The sequence below is a fragment of the Mustela lutreola genome, chromosome 6 (assembly GCF_030435805.1).
Source record: "Mustela lutreola isolate mMusLut2 chromosome 6, mMusLut2.pri, whole genome shotgun sequence".
NCBI classification, from domain to species: Eukaryota; Metazoa; Chordata; class Mammalia; order Carnivora; family Mustelidae; genus Mustela; species Mustela lutreola.
Window position 1 is genome coordinate 139,296,348 of NC_081295.1, and position 22,041 is coordinate 139,318,388.

The 22,041-nt window shown below is 38.4% G+C and overlaps 2 protein-coding genes across 13 annotated transcripts in view; one reads left to right on the forward strand and one right to left on the reverse strand.

Annotated features, from left to right (window-relative positions):
- CAGE1 (cancer antigen 1) overlaps positions 1 to 13,786 on the reverse strand; it is a 46,691-nt gene extending 32,905 nt beyond the window's left edge. For 11 of the 12 annotated variants that reach the window (XM_059179202.1, XM_059179205.1, XM_059179203.1 and 8 more), the window contains exons 1-5: positions 13,524 to 13,786; positions 12,410 to 12,627; positions 9,013 to 9,100; positions 4,824 to 5,329; positions 1,053 to 2,111 (exon numbers count right to left, since the gene is read on the reverse strand). In XM_059179202.1, the coding sequence (XP_059035185.1) occupies positions 1,053 to 2,111; positions 4,824 to 5,329; positions 9,013 to 9,100; positions 12,410 to 12,627; positions 13,524 to 13,536 (1,884 nt within the window). In that variant the 5' untranslated portion in view covers positions 13,537 to 13,786. Of the gene's footprint in view, positions 1 to 1,052; positions 2,112 to 4,823; positions 5,330 to 9,012; positions 9,101 to 12,409; positions 12,628 to 13,523 lie in introns of those variants that run through there. The other variant, XM_059179207.1, reaches the window with a different exon arrangement.
- Positions 13,787 to 13,857: 71 nt separating this feature from the next.
- The window catches only part of RIOK1 (RIO kinase 1), a 28,108-nt gene continuing 19,924 nt past the window's right edge, over positions 13,858 to 22,041 (forward strand). The window contains exons 1-4 of the mRNA XM_059179209.1: positions 13,858 to 14,148; positions 17,185 to 17,395; positions 19,169 to 19,259; positions 20,515 to 20,584. Of these exons, the coding sequence (XP_059035192.1) occupies positions 14,078 to 14,148; positions 17,185 to 17,395; positions 19,169 to 19,259; positions 20,515 to 20,584 (443 nt within the window). The 5' untranslated portion in view covers positions 13,858 to 14,077. The remainder of the gene's footprint in view (positions 14,149 to 17,184; positions 17,396 to 19,168; positions 19,260 to 20,514; positions 20,585 to 22,041) is intronic.

Here is a 22,041-nt window from a genome sequence, read left to right on the forward strand (position 1 = left end):
CCCTCCAAGGACATTCTCAAGGGAACACAATCAGCTGAACTTGTTATTAAGAGTTTTAAAATAAACATACATTTTTCTAGTTAAGATTAGCCCTCTTTCTAAGTAGTCAGAATTAATAAGGTTAAACTGTAAATAATTTAAAACAGGCCTACAAAACTATAATAGTATAAAAACAATAGATATTCTCTGGCTTGTGAAAAAGATCTCATCTTCCAAAAAAGCCATCTGAACTGCGGAGAATACAATATTATATCCTCTCCAAACCTACTGATATGAGGCTTTCAGGCTGTTTTTTTTTTTTTTTTTAAGATTTTATTTATTTATTTGACAGAGAGAGAAAGATCATGAGTAAGCAGAGAGGCAGGCAGAGAGAGAGAGGGGGAAGCAGGCTCCCAGATGAGCAGAGAGCCCAACATGGGGCTCAATCCCAGGACCCTGAGATCATAACCTGAGCCGAAGGCAGAGGCTTAACCCACTGAGCCACCCAGGCACCCCAACCAGGCTGGTTTTTTAAACATATGTTAACTTGACTTATTGTGGTCATCATTTTGCAACATATACAAATATCAAATCATGCTACACACCTGAAACTAACTTTATATGTCAATTACATCTCAATCACCAAGTTTATAATGTCACAAAATTAACACGTGATATAATATTGGTTTGTTTGACCTTGTAAGCCAACTATGTAATTGCATTATTTAGTTTCATTTTTAGGCAGATGTGGCATGAAAACACCGAGATCCCCACCTAGAAGATCCTTTCTCAAGGGATGCTTCAGATGATTGATCACAGGTACCCAGAAAATTCCCACATTAACTTTCACCTCTACCAAAATAATCACAATAGGCCAGAAATGGCTCTTCTTTATCTGGGTACCCAAGAACCGCAGAAGCTTCTGTACACCTGTGGTGCATTTTCCATTCTCTCTTTTTCTCGTTAATAATTCTTTCTACCAACAAATGTGAGTGCAGTGTCTAAATGTGCATCAGCAGACTGCCAGCAACTCATGAAATTCTGCGCTCGAAATTCCGAATCTGTGCTGGTACCTTTTTGATATCGGCCTCGATCGCTTCTCCAGAGTGCTCCGTTAACCAGGCCGTGTCAAACCCAGGGGCATCGTTTGGCTCCTGGCTCCTCACCACCTGCTGCCGAAACCTTGCATTTTCCTGTTTTAGTTCGTTGACCTGCTGCTGGAGTTGGGCGTTCTTTGCCTTCTCGTTTTCAGATACGAACTGCAAATGATGAACTTGAGTGTGCAGTTTTTTGAGTGTTGCTTTCAGTTTCTGTCTTTCTTCCAGGTGTTCCTCCTCATGCTTCTGAAATTCCTCCTGTAAAGACTGGAACTCTTGTTCTTGGGCCTTCTTTTCCCTTCTCAGCAAGTCCAGAGTGGAGGTGGTGGCCTTTTCCAGCTCCCCCTTGAGTTGCTTCAGTTTCTCCACCTCCTCTTCTTTCTCCCTTAGGGTTCTGTCCATCTTTAGGCACTGACTGACGGTTTCATCTTCCTGTTGCATTTCAGTCATGTACCTTTCCTGTAGGTGAATGTAATTGCCCTTGATCTTCTTAAGCTCCAGCTTTAAGGTTTCCTTTTCATGCCCAGCTTCCTGAAGATGCTTTTGGGTTTGAGCTAAGACCTCGTGCAAATTCTTCAGTGTCTTGTCCGTGTCATTCTTCTCTAGCATCACTCTGTATTTGTCTTCAATTAATTCTTCCACCTTGGCCTTCAGCTCATTTATGATGTCCATGAACACCTGCTGTTTGGTAGTCTGCTTCTGTAGTTCTTTGACCTTCTTCTCTAAATACTTGTTGCTACTCTGCAGGTCTTGGATCCGAGTTTGTTGCTGTTTGTTAGTGTGCTGTAATTTCTGTAAGACTTCATTTAAAGCCATATCCTCTTCTGGAAGTTGTAAGCTTTCCAAGCTCTGCTTTGTGTCAGGCATCTTGCCTTCATCTGGAGATGATCCACGACCCCAAGTACTGCTTGCAGGAGACCAAGGTGAGCCCATCCGTGGCCTGTCCATTCCCTCCACAGCGACCTCCTTATGGTGACAGACTGGCATCTCAGGAATATCCCCAAAGGTCTGTATTCCTCTCGAAGACACTGAGATCTATAAATTAGAGTAAACGAGTGTGAAAAAGAGTATAAAGATCATGAGTTTTGATATCAAATATAACTGGCTTTGAATCCTAAGCCTCTAGTTTAGTTATAAAAGTTAAAACCTCAGTCATAAAAAAGCAGTGATAATGTCTTCTTCTAATAAAATAACACCTACTTTTTTTTTCCCCTAAGATTTTATTTATTTATTTGACACAGAGAAATAGTGAGAGAGGGAACAAAAGCAGGGGAGTGGGAGAGGGAGAAGCAGGCTTCCCCCCAAGCAGGGAGCCCAATGCAGGACTCCATCCCAGAATCCCGGAATCATGACCGGAGCTGAAGGCAGACACTTAACAACTGAGCCACCCAGGCGCCCCCAATAATAATAACTACTTAACAGACATTCTTAAGTAGTAACTGCTACATGCATATGTAGCACCCAAGAGCACAGAAGAGCACAAACAGTAGTTATATGATAGAGGTATGTATCACATTTACTTTTTCGGAAGAAAAACTCAGCTTTGATACCAACTTTTCTGAACACATGTGAGGTACTTTCTTTAACTTCAAATGAATTCAAAGAAATTTATCAATTACCCTAGAGTCTGTGATGCCTCTTTTGAATGAAGACTTCTTTTGCTGCTCATGAAATCATTATCTCATTGCTATGACTCCTGTGAATGTAAGAATGTCAGATGAACATGCCTCGTGATTGATTTTCTCCCACAGTACAGGTTTTGGGGGCTTTTTCAAAGGATAATAAGTGATAGTAAGAAAATGTTCTAATGAGTATGATATTTAAAACCCTATAAAAGGGGGTGCCTGGGTGGTTCAGTTGGTGAAGCATCTGCCTTCAGCTCAAGTCATGATCCCAGGGTCCTGGGATCAAGCCCCATTTTGGGCTCTCTGCTCAGTGGGGAGTCTGCTTCTCCTTCTGCTTCTGCTGCTCTCCATGCTTATGCTCTCTCTCTCCCTCTCTCTGCCAAATAAATAAAGAAATACATACATACACACATATATAAAATCTTAAAAAATAAAATAAAACCCTGTAAAAGGTATCTCCAGGGGTGGGCTGTGTAACTTTCTAGAATTTAGAGATACTGGATCCCTGTATTTTAATGGTTTACCATTGTTCTGGGATAAAGGTAACTATCCGTACCGAGGCCTACAAGATGCTCATGTCTGGTCTTGATGCCTGACCCCTGCTACCTGTCCATCCTCATCTACTATCTGCCACCTTCGATCCCAAAACACTGGGCTCATGCCAGGTCCAGGGGGTGCCATGCTCCCTGAAGCCACATGTTACTTCTGCATGGAATGCTAATCCTACCCATCGAACTCTTTTAACACCTAACTCATCCTTCAGAGCCAAGTTCAATTACCACTACCTTAGGAACAGTAAGATTCCCATCATTTTATTCATAGCATTTACCACACTTACAGTTTGAAGTTTATATATAATATTATATAACACACACAAACTTTACATACACTTTATATTACTATTCATAGCACTTACCATAGATGAAAGTTTATATTTACTTTTATGATTAATGTGAGTTTCCTCTAGTAAGCTGTTATGTTATGAGGACAAAACCACATTTTTTTTAAAACAATTAACGAACACATAGCACAGGGCCTAGCACATAATAGATACCTGAAAGAATTTATTGGCTGAAGAAATAACTAAATGCAGCGGAAATAGGAAAGAGCAATCTTGAGAAACACTAATTAAACAGATTTTTAAAATGTCTTTTTCCAGAATCAATACAGGGAAATAAAGTTCTCTTTTACATACTGCTTCCAAATAAATGAACAAAAAAACAGTTCATACTTGCAAATGAAACATAATAGTCATAGCTTTTCTCATCAGACTTAAAATAAAAAGGTACTATTTTTGCTATTCTAGGATTATACCTATTTGCCCATACCAATTCTTAAAATTGTTACTTTTTTTTTTTTAAGATTTTATTTATTTATTTGACAGAGAGAGACATGGTGAGAGAGGGAACACAAACAGGGGGGTGGGAGAGGGAGAAGCAAGCGTCCCACCGAGCTGGGAGCCTGATGAGAGACTTGATCCCAGGATGCTGGGATCATGACCTGAACTGAAGGCAGCCGATTAATGACTGAGGCACCCAGGTGCCCTTAAAATTGTTACCTTTTAAAAATTTTCAGAGTATGTAGAATTTATACTATTGGCATCTTCAGAGTTCTCAGGACACTACATGTGTGTTGGGAAAGAATAGGTCAAAAAACAAATTAATATTTTCACTTGGGTAGAAAAATTACTATTTTGTGCTTGTCACAGAAATCCCTCCTCAGAAAAATTTTAAGGTTTTCTTGTCAAATGACCTAATATCACTCTCCTTCTTTTCAACCTCTTCCTTTCTATAAACTGAATTCCAGTCAATTTGATTCACCAAACATAAAAGCCTATTATATTCAAGGCACTATGTAGATGCTAAGATACAAAAAAGTATGAGCAAGACATACTGATCCTCAAGGAGATTATCATTTGGTAGAGCTAAATTTCCAATATGGACTTGATTTTATTTGCGAAATTTTGTTTCTAAATTGATTCAGATCTCAGAAGACATCTTCCCAGAGAAGCAATGTCCCTTGTGATTAATTATCTAGCAGTACTTCAAGTCTCAGATTATACTGCATAATATGGAAAGCACATATTTTAACACTCTACAAATTATACCATCAAAAATCTTACCTCCTCTGTTGTATAATTAGTTCTCAGATCAAAGAGGTTAAAGCTATTATCTTGATAAAATGGTTTTTCAACATCTCTGTGCACATTCTCCTCATATAGGAAGCTTTGAGGTTGACTAGACTCCATGTGAGCACTTTTAGGCAGTGACATTTCCCTGAATTTCAGTGTTTCTTCACTGCTGTGGACTAGAGGTGGGCTTCTAGAAGGTTGTCTGACACACTCGTGAGCAAGCTGGTCTTCATTTGTGGAGGTGCTAGTTCCCACTGGATTTTCTTCCTTAAATAAATTTTCCTTCACATTGGTGTCTTTTGCACAATTACACACACAACTTTGCCTTTCTGGTTTCTCTGTGTAAGGTAAGCTTTCTGTTGGATTTTGAGATATTATCATTCCATTATTAAGTGCTTCTCTGAGATGAAATTTGCAAAAGGGTTCAAATTGCCTGAAGGAGGAAATGTCGGCTGGCTGAGTTAGTAGGTTCTGTGAATCATTTCCAATGCTGACATCTCATTAGAAAGAGAAAGATGGAAATAAGAATTAGCTGACTGTAAACTTATATGTTAACAGTTATATTTACATTTATGAAACTGCTGGAATCTATTTAAAATTACATTAATTTCAGCATTTTTTATTGAGTGGATTTCAGCATGATTCTGTGCTAGCAAACAAAACAGAACTACTTTTCCATGGGGGCTGGAAGTTCTCATATGACTGCTACAAAAAAGCTTGTTCCAGTGATTCTGGTCAAATACCACTGCAACAAACCCTAAGGTATCTTCAAAATTCTTTTGTTATACTGTAATTTTAAAAAGTTTTGGTTATGTTTCCAAAGAATACACAAGCACAATAGAATAATAACAAACACATATAAACTTGTTTTATCTCACAACAATCCCATGAACTTAGCATCCCTGTTGTACAGATAAGGAAACTGAGACATAAGAGATATTAAGTCACTTCCTTGCCTAACGTCACAGAGTAGATAAGCAGTACAGCCGCAATTCTGGAATACTGTTTCTTTTCTTTTTATTTTCCTAAATTTATTCATTTATTTTTAAAATTTCTTTTCAGTGTTCAAGAATTCATTGTTTGTGCACCACACCCAGTGCTGCATGCAATACGTGCCCTCCATAATACCCACCACCAGGCTCACCCAACTCCCCACTCCCCGCCCCTTCAAAACCCTCAGTTAGTTCCGCAGAGTCCACAGTCTCTCATGAAGTTAGTTAACGTATCGTGTAGTATTAGTTTCAGGGGTAGATTTAGTGATTCATCACTTACACACAGTACCCAGTGCTCGTCCCAACAAGTGCTTTCCTTAGCGCCCATCACCCACACCACCCCTCCAGCAACCCTGTTTTTTCCCCAACTATAGTCTCTTATGGTTTGCCTCCCTCTCTGTTTTTATCTTTTATTTCCTTCCCTTCCCCTATGTTCATGTTTTGTTTCTTAAATTCCGCATATAAGTGAAATCATGTATTTGTCTTCCTCTAACTTAATTCACTTAGCATAATACCCTCTAGCTCCATCCACATTGTTTCAAGGGGCAAGGTTTCATTTTTCTTGATGGCAGAGTAACACTCCAGGGTATTTACATACCACATCTTCTTTACCTATTTATCTGTCGATGGACATCTAGGCTCTTACCATAATTTGGCTATTGTGGACATTGCTGCTATGAACATTGGGTACATGTGCCCCTTTGAATCAGTACTTTTGTATCCTTTGTATAAATACCTAGAAGTGCAATTTCTGGGTTGTAGGGTAGTTTTATTTTTAACTTTTTGAGGAATCTCCATACCGTTTTCCAGAGTGGCTGCACCAGCTTGCATTCCCACCAACAGTGTAAGAGGGTTCCCCTTTCTCTGCCTCCTTGCCAACATCTGTTTCCTGTGTTGTTGATTTTAGCCATCTAGAATACTATTTCTAAATGCTACGCTATGCTGTTTCTCAATATGATAAATTATCCAGACTTAATAAGTTTTCAAAACTCAGAAGCAAATAAAGTGGAAAGAAATAAAGTGTTACAAAATTAATGATGTCTCCCTTCTATCTTAATTCCCTCCTTCCCCCCTCCCCAGAGACAACTACAGATGAACTTATTTTTCTACTTTCCCATGTTCCTTAAATAATACATATCAACTTCCCAGAATATCTCATTTTGTGACATCTCACTGTCTCAGTAGTTTTTTCACAGCACCAAAAGACCAAAAGAAATACCTAACAGTTCCATTATATTAAGTAGTTAAGCTCAATGTAAGTATTATCCCTGACTAGATACTTGAAAATATACATAAACTGAAAGAAAAACACAATGTATTATACCATTCTTATACAACTGAACTTACTACTTGGATGAACTATTGGATACCACGTCTCAAATCTTGGAATCAAATAGGATGACATCAGCACTCATTTTCTATTCCACGTTGATTTTCATATAATACTTGCTTTTTATCGTAGCAACCTCCAAAAACCCAGCTTTGCAAATGATATTTTATGGAAAGGGCTGTAGTATGGTTTTACATTGAAATAATGAACTCAAGGTAGTATTTTGTGGGTCCCACAGATGTCCAATATCACTGTTTCCTAAATATTTCAAAAGATCCTGCAGCACACTGGGTGAACTGTGGCTATATATTTATTACTTCCTGTGTTTTAAATTTTCTGTAATTAGAATCAAATTATATTTCTAACCTATCTATTACATACAAAAAATATATATATATGTATATTCATATAAGGGTATTTATTTCACTTAAAATTTTGCTTTTCAGATTTAGCCATGTAAATACATGTAGATCTCGTTCATTTGACTGAAGGATTACACTTTCTTTCCTTTTTGTTAGACATTCATTTCTATTTGCTACTAAAAACAACCCTTCAGTGAAAATCCCTGTACAAGTTTCAATGTATACTAGGAATTTTTGTTTAGATTCTGGGTGGAATTGCTGGATTATAGAAAATATGTATCTTCAACTTCACAAGACATTGCAAAATTACTCTTCAAAGTGGCCATTCCAATTTATACTTTCACCAATAGCAGAAAAGTTTCTTTGCTCTGCTACATCCTTCAAGGCATGCTAAACTGATATGTATGAAATGGAATTCTGTGGTCTTTTTAATAATCATGCAGGTTTCCTTTTCTGTGATCTGCCTATTGCTAGGCACGTTGTGGCCTGCACTGCATCTCCTCAAAATTATTTTGTTGAAAGCTTACCCCCCAGAACCTTAGGATGTAAATATACTTGGAGGTAGGGCCTTTAAAGAGGTAACTAAGGTTGAATAAAGTTATAAAACTGGGGACCTAATCCATTATGACCAGTGTTCTTTTTTTTTTTTTTTAAAGATTTTATTTATTTATTTGACAGAGAGAGATCACAAGTAGGCAGAGAGGCAGGCAGAGAGAGAGGAGGAAGCAGGCTCCCTGCTGAGCAGAGAGCCCGATGCGGGGCTCGATCCCAGGACCCTGAGATCATGACCTGAGCCGAGGGCAGCGGCTTAACCCACTGAGCCACCCAGGCACCCCATGACCAGTGTTCTTAAAGGAACAAAAGACACCAGAGAGGCACAGGGAAGGGCCACGTAAAAACACAAGAAGATGGCTATCTGGGAGGTCTAGGGTAAACCAACTCTTTTAACACCTTGATCTTAGACTTCCTACCTCTAGAACTGTGAGAAAATACATTTCCATTGTTGAAGTCACCTGTGCTGTAGTGATTTGTTTTGGCAGCTCTAGCAAGCTAATATGAATTCTTTGCCTATTTTTCTATTGAGTTATATGTGTCTCTTTCTTTTTGGAGTTTTTGTCTTGAATACTAATCTTGACAATGTACATATTGCAGGTATCTGTCTGAGTCTTGTTTTTTTATTTTATTGATTATCATTTGGTCACATAGAAACTTTAAAAAATTTTAATGGGGTCAAATGTGTTCCTTATGGTTTTTACTTTTCAAGCTACTCTCTGAGCCTCAGGTTTCTCATCTGTAAAATAGAGACAAAACAACCCTTATTCAAAAAGGAAAAAAAAGCCCTATTTTATAGGATTGCTTGTAGATTAAATGTAATCGTGCATTTAAAGCATAATTTAGCACTTGGCTATTACTATTACTATTATTGCTGTTATCACAGGACACATATCAAAATCTTAGTGTCTCTGTTTGCATACTGCCAACAAAGAGATACTCACCGCCTAACCAATCATCTAGTGTGCCATACATTTCTTCGCAAAGTGTGAATTTAGACTCAACTTCCCTTTCAGCATTCTTTGTTTCATTCTGTATTAATAATAAAAAAGGCACTAATATTACTATTTCAAATAAATATCATAAGCCTCTTCTGAACATGGATATGTAACTTGTTAGTATTTTTTGTTGCATGGGTAGAATGTACTTTCTGGTACCCTTCCCTACTGTGTATCTGAACTCCTTTTTAGTAAAACCATGCTAATGGGGTTATGATGTTAAATGACATTAAGCAAGTATCTTGCTATTTTAATATCTTGTTTTTTTTGGTAAGTCAAATCATGTTACTATAAATATAGGGATGTTTGATAATGTATATATCTCTTTTCATCCTTTGAAGTTTGCTAAACAACTTCTAGTATACTTGTTATTCGGGTTTTGATAGTGAAGATACAAGGTTCCAGTAATGAATTGAAATATGATTCCAATTGATAGAAATCTAAAAAATTCTTAGAGGGCTTATTCTCAAAGTTACCTTAATGTTATCTAGCATAAAGGTTTTGTGAAGTAAATTAATAGTATAAGTAGGATAGTAAAGAAAGTCTTATTTTGAACTTTGGAGGAAAGCATTGGTTTAATCATGGATAGTGTATCAAGTATGTGAGACCTGAGGATGCTCTAAAAAAAGTTGTATCTCTTACTAACATCAGCTGGTTACAAATCTCTATTCAATCATGCTTTTTATAACATTGTTGCAGTTTCTGAATATACCTCAAGTACAAGAAAAACTGAGTTATATTTTACAACAATTCGTTTTTTAGACTTCTTGCTAATTTAGACCATTCCTGCTAATGAGATTTTTAAAATACCAAGAACAATATACTTGAAAAATAAAATAGCATTATTCACATGTATTGATGTTATATTTACATAATTTCTTGGAACTCCACTACTTGTCAAATTTCAGAGCTCACTTCTAACTCTAGCCTTCTATGATAATACTATTTTTAACTAAAATAGGCCTTTTGTTCTTTTAGTCTGTAAATTTTTTATAAAGAACAAAATACTCAGTGAATTCCAAGAAAAAGAACTTCATTACATAATTTAAGACACTCATTCTTTATAATTTGATATATAATGTTAGACCCTGATTATAATACTATAACCAAATTTTCTTTTAAAATAGAAATATGATAAAATTATCATTATAAAAAAGAATCTTTAACATTATTTTTAAAAATAAAGTAAAAAAAAAAAAAACCACTCAGAATCCCACAACCCAGTGAGAAGCAATGTGATCATTTTTCTATATCAACAAATATACACTTCCTCCTTGAACAACATGAGTTTGAACTGGCCAAGTCTACTTATAAAGAGATTTTTTTTGGAGAAACACAGTATAGTGCTGTAAATGTATTTTATCCTAATGATTTTTTAAATTAATTAGTTTATTTGACAGAGAGAGAGAGAGAAAACAAACAGGGGGGAGGGGCAGACTGAGAGGGAAAGTCTTAAGCAGATGCCATTCTCAAGACCTGAGCTGAAACTGGGTCAGATAATTAACCAACTGTGCCACCCAGGCACCCCCACTCCTCATGATTTTCTTTTTTTTTTTTTAAGATTTTATTTATTTATTTGATAGACAGAGATGGCAAGTAGGCAAAGAGGCAGGCAGAGAAAGAGAGAGAGGAGGAAGCAGGCTCCCTGCTGAGCAGAGAGCCCGATGTGGGGCTCCATCCCAGGACCCTAGGATCATGACCTGAGCCAAAGGCAGGGGCTTTAACCCACTGAGCCACCCAGGTGCCCCTCCTCATGATTTTCTTAATCACATTTCTTTCCTCTAGCTTACTTTATTGTAAGAATACAGTATATAAATAAATATAACACATGAAATATATGAACTATTTATATTATTGTTAAGGCTTCCATTCAATAGTAGGCTGTCAGTACTTCGGTTTGGGGTGCCTCAAGTTACATGAAGCCTTTCGACTGTGAGGGGAGCTAGTACCCCTAAGTCCTGCATTGTTCAGGGGTTAACTCTATCTGTATTACCATATTTAAGGTTTACACCTTACATATGTAAGGTGTACATCAGTGAAATAATTTAACTAGGCCCCTACTGATAAAAATTTAGGTTGCTTCTGGGGCGCCTGGGTGGCTCAGTGGATTAAGCCGCTGCCTTCGGCTCAGGTCATGATCTCAGTGTCCTGGGATCGAGCCCTGCATTGGGCTCTCTGCTCAGCAGGGAGCCTGCTTCCCCCTCTGTCTCTGCCTGCCTCTCTGCCTACTTGTGATCTCTCTCTCTGTCAAATTAAAAAAAAAAATTAGGTTGCTTCTAATGTTCATTTATTTTTTATTTTAAATGATTAGTGATCTCTACACCCAACCTGGTGCTTGAACTTAACGACCCCGAGATCAAGAGTCACACGCTCTTCTGACTGAGCCAATCAGGCACCCTTAATGTTTATTGATTAAGGGTAATTCTGAATGTATCTCATTTGCATACTTCCTTGAGGTAGAATGAAAAATAACACGTGTTTTCTTATCACTAAATAGCCCTTTAGACAGGTTATGCCAATTTATGGGTTAGCCCACATGAAATTGCTAATATTTGTCCATTTTAGAACTATAAAAAGTCAATTACATATGGCACAACTTAATTCACTCCTATTATTTACATACTTGCTAATAATTGTGGAACATTTAGAACAACATCCAGTTGTTCTAAATACTGATACTAAATACTGATTTGGGAAAGTCTAACCTTTTATTTTGTGAGAAAGGGCACTTGTAATTTTCATTAAGATAGAAAATCATTGACATGTAGCGTCTTGTCAATGCCATTAGGAATGACATTTGAATCATTTGCATGCTGATGTGTTAGAACACCCTCTAGACCAGATGTCCGGTCCCTTGGACTCTTTTTTTGCCCCTGTCACTAGTTGTCATGGCCATGTCCCCTGGTTGCACACTTAAGACTTCACATGGAGGTTTGAAAGGATCAGTTTTAACATTATTTGTACAATTCTCTCTTTCTTTGTACACTAAGGGAACTGGGAAAACCAAACCCTGTATTCTCCTCCTCTGAGCCTCCACTGGAAATTCTTTTATTGTTCCCCATATTTTTTTAAAGATTTTATTTATTTATTTGACAGACAGAGATCACAAGTAGGCAGAGAGGCAGGCAGAGAAAGAGGAGGAAGCAGGCTCCCCACCGAGCAGAAAGCCTGATGCGGGGCTCCATCCCAGGACTCTGGGATCATGACCTGAGCCAAAGGCAGAGGCTTTAACCCACTGAGCCACCCAGGTACCCCTCCCCATATTTTTGAGGAAATTTTCATATGGAAAAAATGTGAAAGCTGCATACATCTGTACCTCCTAGAACTTATAAGCAATGCACACCTGAGGCAAGTCTGAAGTGGTACTGTTGGTTTCCATATAGATGGGAGAATGTGAGTGGGTTAAGTCTTGAGAAAGACTGCTGATATTGATGGCCTCTGCTTCTGACACGCTTTCTAATTTTTCATGAGAAACATCCGTTTCAAAATGCACAGGATCTGAAGATGACGACCAAACTTTTTGATAGTCTTTGTTCCTAACTGTTGAATGATGGAAGGCTTCTTTAAAAAAAAACAACACATAATTTTAATGTTTATTAGAATATGCAAACTAAGGATTCCACCCCCATCCCTCCTTGCATTAAGGAAGCAGCAATACCCCTTTTCCTAAATTTTTAAATGTCCATTGTCAGCTTATTAGAAAAATAAAAATGTTCAGTTTGAGTATACCATGGTCACTTCGTGTGGTAGTAAATACTGATTTGAACAAAAACACGTCAATACACATGTGGCTACTATCCAATAATTTCCTAAAAGACCTAGGAGGATAAAGGGCCCCCTCAATTACTTAAAACATATTTTCAAAATAATATCCGAGGACTCTCGGGTTCCATTATACTACTAATCTGATACTACTATGTCATTATTAAATCAAATCCAACATTGTAAATCAGTTTTCTCCCACTTTCCCGACCGACACTATTCTCTCAGGCACTTGGATTGGAGAACTTGGGAGACACCTTTGGTATCCTTCTACCTCATCATCTGGGCTATCCAGTTACCAAGCCGTATCCATCTCTCCTTTAACAGTGTTTTTTCTAACCCATGCTTTCTTTCCACCTCTTACATCACCACTTCCGATTACAGTTTTAGAACTTTGTTCATATGGCACCATCTGTCAGCTGACATTTTAAGTTAAGCTTTCCACTTTCATTCTGTCCTTACCAGATTTATGCCACACTTTAAAAATATTTATTCAGATATTTGGATAGATATTCCGGGACAGTCTAACGCTGTTTTAAGATGGGTGTTTAAAAAAAGTCATTGGGAGTTACCGCTCCAAATTCTAGTTTTGTTTTAAAATTTTTTCAGTCGCATCACAAACTTTTAAAGTCACTTATCCTATTTTCCCCTCAAAACAATGCACCAAACTCCTTAAGTCTAAAAAGCGTGCTCACTTCCAGGGTCCATGGCTTCTGGATCCGCAGTAACGGTTTCGTTCTTCCTCCCTCCGCGTACGGTTTTGCGCGAGGAAGACCGACACTTGAAGGGTTCTCCCACCGAAGAGATGGGAGATGCTCTTTAACTGTATTCAGCGTTTTAAAAACCTAGCAGAAGACAGGCAGGCGGGCTGGAACGACCCTGTGTGACGTCAGTCCGCTGCGCCAGCCAATCTCCGCGGGGAACTCAGCCGCCCGGGCTCCCACGCCCTCGTCCCCGCCTCTCGCCCTCCGGCGCGGGGCTGTAGAGGGCGGGACTTCCGGCAGGACTGAGACATCCGGTTGAGCAGGAGTTTCCGGTCGGGGAGATCCTGCTTCCTGCCGTAGCAGGTGTATCTCCTTTTTAGCACGTGGCGCTCGCTTTTAGCTTCGGAGCTTCTGAGTGGTTTGCTAGGCGGGCATCTGCCGAAAGGCGGTTTGATGGGCGGCGGGTAGGACTGTCCCTGTGGGGTTCCTGTTCCAACGCTGCGCGGACGGCCTCCCCGGGCGTCGAGGCTTTGCGCGCTTCCGTCATGGACTACCGGCGGCTGCTGATGAGTCGGGTGGTCCCGGGGCAGTTCGACGACGCGGATGCCTCCGACAGGTGGGCGCGGGTTGGACACTGACTCCGCTGGGATTCTGCTCTCTTCTCCGCCAACCGCCCGCTTGGGCTTTTGAGGGAGACCAGTAGTTGTTCCGCTTCTTTCTCCATCCCAGCCGGGTCTTTTATAACCTGCTTTGCGGCAGAATTAGCATCGCGGGCACGCACAGTCGGGATAGCGGTTAGGAAACACAGATTTTTGCTCTTTAACTCTATTCAGCCTTCAGAAATATTTGAGCACCTACTGTGTGCCGGGTTCTGTCGTTAGCGTTGGAGATGGTGATGAACAAGACTTAAGTCCCTGCTGTCAGTGAATTTTACCTTGTACTTGGGAGGGACTGACAATTGAGTACCTAGAGATATTTAAAAAAAAAAAAAACACTATGTAAATAATTAAAATCAGTTGGTAGACTAACGACAATGTCAGGAGGGAGTTAAGTCAAGATTTGAACGACGAAAAGGAACTAATCTCAAGCAGAGCAGAAGGAACAGACGTTCAGCAAAAGACAACAGTGCAGAGGCTTAACGTTGGTATCGCTCTTGGCTGTGAAGGGGAGATTTAGAAACCATTGTACCTAGAGCACAGCAGAAGTGATTGAGAAGATGGCTAGGTACGATGTAGAAGTGAGAAGGGGCCAGATGGTGTAGAGCTTTATAAGTGTTGAGGAGTTGGGATATTTAAGTATTAATAGAAAGCCATATGAGAGATTTTAGCAGGGGAATGACATAATATAACTTATGACTTAAAAGAATTGCTCTGTTATGGAGAGGGTGGTTTTGGAAGGCATGGATGGAAGCAGTTCAAAATTAATACAGTAGGGGTGCCTGGGTACTCAGTTAAGCATCTGACTCTTGATTTCAGCTCAGGTCATGATCTGAGGGTTATGAGTCCCGCTCAGGCTCCACACTGGGCATGGACCCTGCTTAAGAGTCTCTCCCTCTCCCTCTGCAACCCCCCACCCCAACTCATGTACGCTCTCTCTCTTAAAAAAAAAAAATTGACAAAAGTAATTCAGTTCATACTTGATGGGAGCTAGATATAGGGTAACAGGATTATGTTTTAGGTAGAAGTGATAAGATTTGGTGTATTGAATGTGGGCTACCCTGTGAGGCAAAAGGAATTAAGGATAATTCCTACATGAAACATAGAGAGTTCCTTTGGAATTCCAAGAGTACCGATTTTACTTTGTGTTTACAGTAAGGATTCTTTACATATACATTTTATTAATCAGTTGGGGATTTTTTTCAGTAAATATATGTTGATCATTTTCTGTGTGTCAGATCTAACATTCGTGGGTAGGGATGCATTGATAAACACCACCCTGATTGACACAGGGCTTTCATGGTAGGAGGGGAAACATTAAAGGATTAGACAATTGATATTTGTATTAGAATCGGGTAACTAGTAAAGAGGAAAAACGGATGAGGATTAAGGAAGACTTCCGTGAGCAAATTATCATTACTGGGAGGTTACATTGGATTTAGCCAGAAAAATAAGATTTTATTTCAAATTAATTGCAGATTTTTGTTGCCAGACAAACATGTATAAGGCTTTAGGGAAGAAGTAGAAAGGTGAAACCCAGCCCAGTGTTGCTGGTGAATAGTTGACGGTAATGAGTGTGCACTGGCTTACCAACCATGGCTGGATATTGTGAGGATAAACCAGTGGATTTTAAACATCCTACGAGGCACAGAACGACCTTCCAGAATGAAAAAATTGTCCAGCCAAGGTTGAGAAGTTCTGGTACAAATGAAGTGTAACTTAGACATGCCACTCTAGGTTACTGGCAATTAAAGGATCAAATTAAGGATTGTGTTTACAGGGGCGCCTGGGTGGCTCAGTGGTTAAGCCGCTGCCTTCGGCTCAGGTCATGATCTCAGGGTCCTGGGATCGAGTCCCGCATCGGGCTCTCTGCTCAGCAGGGAACCTGCTTCCTCCTCTCTCTCTCTCTGCCTGCCTCTCTGCCTACTTGTGATTTCTCTCTGTCAAATAAATAAATAAAATCTTTAAAAAAAAAAAAAAAAAAAAAAGGATTGTGTTTACAGAATCATAGCAACTATAGATAGCAGGTGTGTAATGATTATTTTCTTCCCATCCATATTTATGGAGATTTGGAGCCCTGTAAGCTGTGACTAATTAATAATCAGGATTGATCATCTGAATTTACTAAACTCTCGTCTGACTTTTTTAAGCTAGTAGTTCACATTATCAGCTGTTCTATGTGGTTCTGTCTTGTTCTCTACATGAGAGGTCAAAACTGGTAGTTCCTCTAATGACTATGACCTGCGGACACATATTTTGTTTGGTATGCAATGTTTTGTTAAAATTAAATGTACCAGTTAAGTAGGATTTGCCGCAAAAATCCACACTTCTGGCTTCTCTTGAATAACTAAGAAGATACAGTAGCACTTGGTCTGAATTTTCCCATGGCAAGAAGACACCCCATTGGTTGTGCTCCCTTTTTACTCTGGACCTGTTCTCTGGTTTCAAGACTCACCACTTCTCATACTGAATTACACGCATACTCCCAGTCTCATTTGTGGCGCTTGTGTTGTTCATTCCTTCCCTTCACGAACAAGGGTGATTTGAAGTTCTTTGTGTGACCCAGATCTTGATACAGCTCCTTTTGTTGGAGTGGCACTAAGCTCAAGGTAAGGCTGCTTTAGACTTATTCTCAAATTTTGTCAAAAAGCCTTTTTCTCCCCTCTTAAGGCATATCCGCGAATGGTTTTCCTAGAGGCGGGTCTGGTGTATTGGTCAGAGTCCGTTTGTTCAGCAGAGAAAGTGACAGCGTAAATCCTAACTTCAAAGTGGGTTTCATACCGGGTGTATTTCTTCTTTAGTAGGACCAGGAGAAGAAGCAAACAATGGGAATGGCACTGTGAAAAACAACTTGGTGTTGAGTTTATGGGGAAGTACTTTGGAAGGAAAACTTTTACATCTATTGGTATAGATTTAGTCTGTTGTATCGCAAATAATTACATGTGTAGATCCTACTAGAGGTCTGTGTAAACATGCTGAAACATTGTTATTTCTAGTGAAAGCATTGACTTGAAGACCAGCAGAGAACAAGATGGTGTTCTGTTTGAAGACCTGCACAATGTGTCTGAGAAGACGGGGGAAGGTGAGATGGAGGAGGAGGAGGAGGAGGAGGAGGAGGAGTCCGATGATGATGACGACTGGGACTGGGATGATGGAGTTGGGAGGCTCACCAAGAATTGCATCTCAAATGCAAGGAGTAACTCCCAGGTATTTTATGAATGATTTTATGCATCTGTTACTGCTTACGTTATCTTTTTTTCAAAGAACTTTTTGTCATTCTCGGATTGACTAACTGAAAGATTTCCATCAGGTTATGTTGCCCTGTAGCCCCAGGTTTTAACCATTTTCATTCTTCATCCTTTTCGTATTTCTGGTAATTTCCTGGATGTAGATTCCTTTCATAATGAGTACATTTAAAAAGAGTCATTTAAATTATGATGACGAGCTTTAAAATGTGCACAGGAAAGGATGTAAACAGGCAGTTTACTACAAATGGTTAGGAAGCATGGAGAAAAAAGTTCAACTTGCTTAATAATTAGAGAAGTGCAGATTAAATACGCAGAGATGCCATTTTTTTCCCCTATGAAACTGACCAAGACCCAAAATTATAATTGCTGATTGAGTAAATAAGCACAGTTATTTGGAGGATAAACTGGTATATGAGAAAAAGTATTTAAAACATAAAATAAGTGCTTTGACTCAGCAGTTCTTCTAGGATTGGGCCAAAAATAATGTTAAAAGAATGATCCTCCAGTATTGCTTATACAGAAGCATTGGAAGTAAACTTGATTAATTACTGAGGGACTGATTTCCCTCATAGGATCCCTGATGGGATGTTATGAGACTTTAAGATACGTTGCAGTGGAAAGCTATATTAATGACATGTTTATGATCTACCATCTCTGCTATGTACAAAATGTGAGTTACCAGACTACATAAAGTCTTCATCTCAACTGGAAGTACTTAATGTTTTAGGAGTTTGCAGAGTCCTAGGATTAGCTGGTACATCTTCCTGGAACATACCAGTTTCTGAAAGAGATGGAGGGGGGAGAAAGCCAAAAATATTTCTTTGACTGTTGAGGCTATTTTGTGGACTAGAATGCTAGCAATTAAAAATAACCAGATGAATTTCACACTTGTGGTCTTGTTTTGGTAACTCCTTCATTGATTTGTTGGTGAGACACTGAGCTATTTCAACTTTGAAATAGTGTAACCCCTTTGAGCAAAGCTAGTAATACAAGTAATTATACGTCTTTAAATGTTAACTGTTGTCTTGGGTGTTGGGAATTATACATGATTAAAATTTTACCTTTGATTTCTACTGTGAACCTGTATTTAGAAATGTTTTAAAAATTGTATTTACTAGAAAACTTTAAAGAGGTCTGTGCAAACAAGAAACAAGTCAGCTTCACACTTCCAAGTTGAGATAGCAGGATTAAGTCAGCAGTTATTATGGGCGCTTTTTATCTGTACTATATTCTCTTATTTATGGGTTTTTTCTTCTCTTTTTGCTATTACTTAAGTTTGTGCATAGTGCCAGAAAGTCTCATACCTAATCTTTCCCTTTCTTGAGATAGTAGACCCAAACTGAGATTCTTAGAACCAGTTTCATGTTGGTCTAAGCTCTTTGTTATACACTTCGGGTATAAATGAGCATTTTCAAATTTTGAATCTATAAAGCAAACAAAAAAATACATTTAATTTTAATTTGTTACTTCTAATAATGAGGAATACATTGTAGAGAGGTTAAAAAGAGTCAGATGGTACACACTCCTTTAACCACTAATTTTGTCCTATTTCAGATGTCTTTAAAAATTTCTTACACAAATGTGATTGATTCTTAACCTTTTATTGGGGTGCTCATTCAAGTATTGATGCTTTAATAGTTAACTGTGAGCTAAGGAAAACGAGATGTGATAAAGAACCCCGAGGTCTTTATTTAAAACTAGTGCTTTCAACTCTGAAACTCATTTCTTCTAGGCAAATCGACAGACTTCCAACTGCAATTCAGCCAAAATGTCTACTCCAGCAGACAAGGTCTTACGGAAATTTGAGAATAAAATTAATCTAGGTGAGTTCATAAAATACATTTGGGCTCTGAGGAAGTTCTTCAGAAGCCATAGTGTTATTAAAATGTTGTTAAATCAAGAAATGAGAGTATTCAGTGTTGCTGACTGATAACGTTTACAGAAGATAAAAACTCAGTGACTTAAAAGCCTGGCTTCAGGAAGAGACTTTAGCTTAGATTTTTTTTAGTTCTGTTTTTTTCTCTGTTGTAGAATTATAAAGTTACAGGTGCCTGTTCAAGTTTTTGTCTGTTTTGTATTAGATTTTATGGTAAGATTATCCAATAGTAGGATCTTGAAAATATACTGACCCTGGAATGTGTAAGTTGGGATGCTGTCTCCATACAGTTGAAAATCCATGTATAACTTTTGACTCCTCCCAAAAACTTCACTACTAACAGCCCACTGGTGACGGGAAGCCTCACTGATAACACAAATAGTGGATAGACGCATAGTTTGTATGTTATATGTATTATATACTTCATTCTTAAAATAAAGGAAACTAGAGAAAAGAAAATGTTAAATCATAAGGAAGAGGAAATACATGTGCAGTCCTTTGCTGTGAAAATTGTGCATGTGAGTGGGCCTGGGCAATTGAAACGCATGTTGTTCAAGAGTCAGCTGTGCTAGAATACAGAACCTAAGTACATTTGGCTTTACTAGACACTCAGTGTGTAGGTGTCAGTCATTTAGTGAGCTGTTGAATGCTGATTTGAAACACCAGCTCTTGAAAAATGCAGGGTCATCTTTGTCTCACAGACACTGATAACTCATTATAAACCTAGCACATCTCTCAAAGCCCATGATTGAGCTATAATTTAAAATGAAACTTGAAGTTTTTAGAATTAGACTTGGAATTCAAGCAGTTATGTTGTCTGTATTAGTCATGTAAAGTATGAACAAGTGTCTGAAATACAGCATATGCAGGTGAAGTATTTTGGGGGGGATCCCTGGGTCCGAGTTTCTGTGGCTCAGAAATCGGAGCCGTGGTGATGACAGTGATAACGCTTGTCACTTGTTACACAAATGTGATTGATTCTTAACCTTTTATTGGGGTACTCAGAGACACAGCATCGTGCTTGTCACTACAGAGACACAGCATCATGCTCCTCTCTGAAAACATGAACATTTTTTTAGTATTCAAAGATACTCTATACAACAAAATATTTAGAAAATAAGGAAGAGAGAGGAAGTATTCTATTCAGACTGTTGTCTTTTTGTCTTCAATGTTGTTTACATTGTGTATTTTTTAATTTTCAGATAAGCTAAATGTTACTGATTCTGTCATAAATAAAGTCACTGAAAAGTCTAGACAAAAGGAAGCAGATATGTAAGTAATATTTTAGCTATAAAACATGGCTGATGGGGACTAATTTGAGACAAATAAAGTAGCATCTTGGTTATAAATCTTCTGGAAAGGATATTTCTTTGTATACTTAAGCCATTTTTTTCATTTTTTTTTTTTAAGTGAGGGTATCCTTTCCTTTATAAGTTGAAAATACTGAGTCTTAAGATATGTATGGTCAAACTATAATTTTGTGAAATTCACAAATATACTCTCAAGAGGGTAATGGTTTTAAACTAAAATCTAGATTCTAGATTAAAGTAAAATGTTAGAGCATAAAAATATTCCCTTTTAAGAATTTATTAAAATTTATTCCTTTCCATGAAATATTTTTAAAAATTCAAGGGAAGATTTCAAACTGAATAGTGATATATCTAAGAACAGTTTTTATTTATTCTTCTCAAAATCAGTTGTTTAAGATCTGGCTAACTTCTCCATCGTAGTAGCTCTAAGGCATTGACAATATATTGTAAAAAGTGATTTTAAGGTTATACAGCTAGTAGTGTTGGAACCAAATTTAAGGAGCACTTGGGTGACTCAGTTAAGTGTCCGACTCTTAATTTTGGCACAGGTTGTGATGTCAGGGTCTTGAGATTGAGCCCTTCATTGGGTTCAGTGGGAGTCTGGTTGCGGAGTCTCTCTCCCCTGCCCCTCCCCCTGCTTGGCTGTGCATGTACATGTGCACTTTCTCCCTCTAAAATAAATCTTTTTTAAAAAAAAGAACTGAACTTAAAAATCAGTTTTATTCTTCTGGTTTATTGCTATGCTGAGCTATATTGCTATACCTAAGAGATAATCAGCTTTTCTTTTCTTTTTGTAAAAATTTATTTTGAGAGAGAGTGCGTGCGCACCCACTGGAGTGGAGGGAGGGGGAGAGGGAGAGGGAGAGAGAGAATCTCAAGCAGACTCCCAGCCGAGTGCAGAGGGTGGGGAGGGTGGGGGGAGGGGGAAGTTCGATCTCAGAACCCTGAAATCATGACCTGAGCTGAAACCAGGAGTCCGACACTCAACTGACTAAGCCACCGAAGCGCCCCAAGATACAGACTTTTTGAGAACTGCCATAATCACTTGTTATTTCATGAAGTGTTTGTTTGGATCTTTGTGAGTTTAGATGAGTGCTAATAGAGTCACTAAGTGTATGAGCTGAAACCAACCAGAGTTTGCATTTTAATGTAGAACCCAGGAAATATCTTAAGATGATAAAACCTTGTGTCTTTGTAGAAAGGAACTCTAAAGAGAAGGCAGTATCAATGACTTTAATCTGTATTAATAGAATCATTAAAGATTTAAGGGCAATTATTAATAGACTTGGTGTTTTCTCTTTTGCAGTGTAGTTCACTTTATCCCAGCTGTTCTTTTTATCTAACCCTTCTGAAATATGGACAGAAATATGAATGAAATAGGCAGATGTGCTCCTTTTGCTGTAGGGAACTGAATTGATG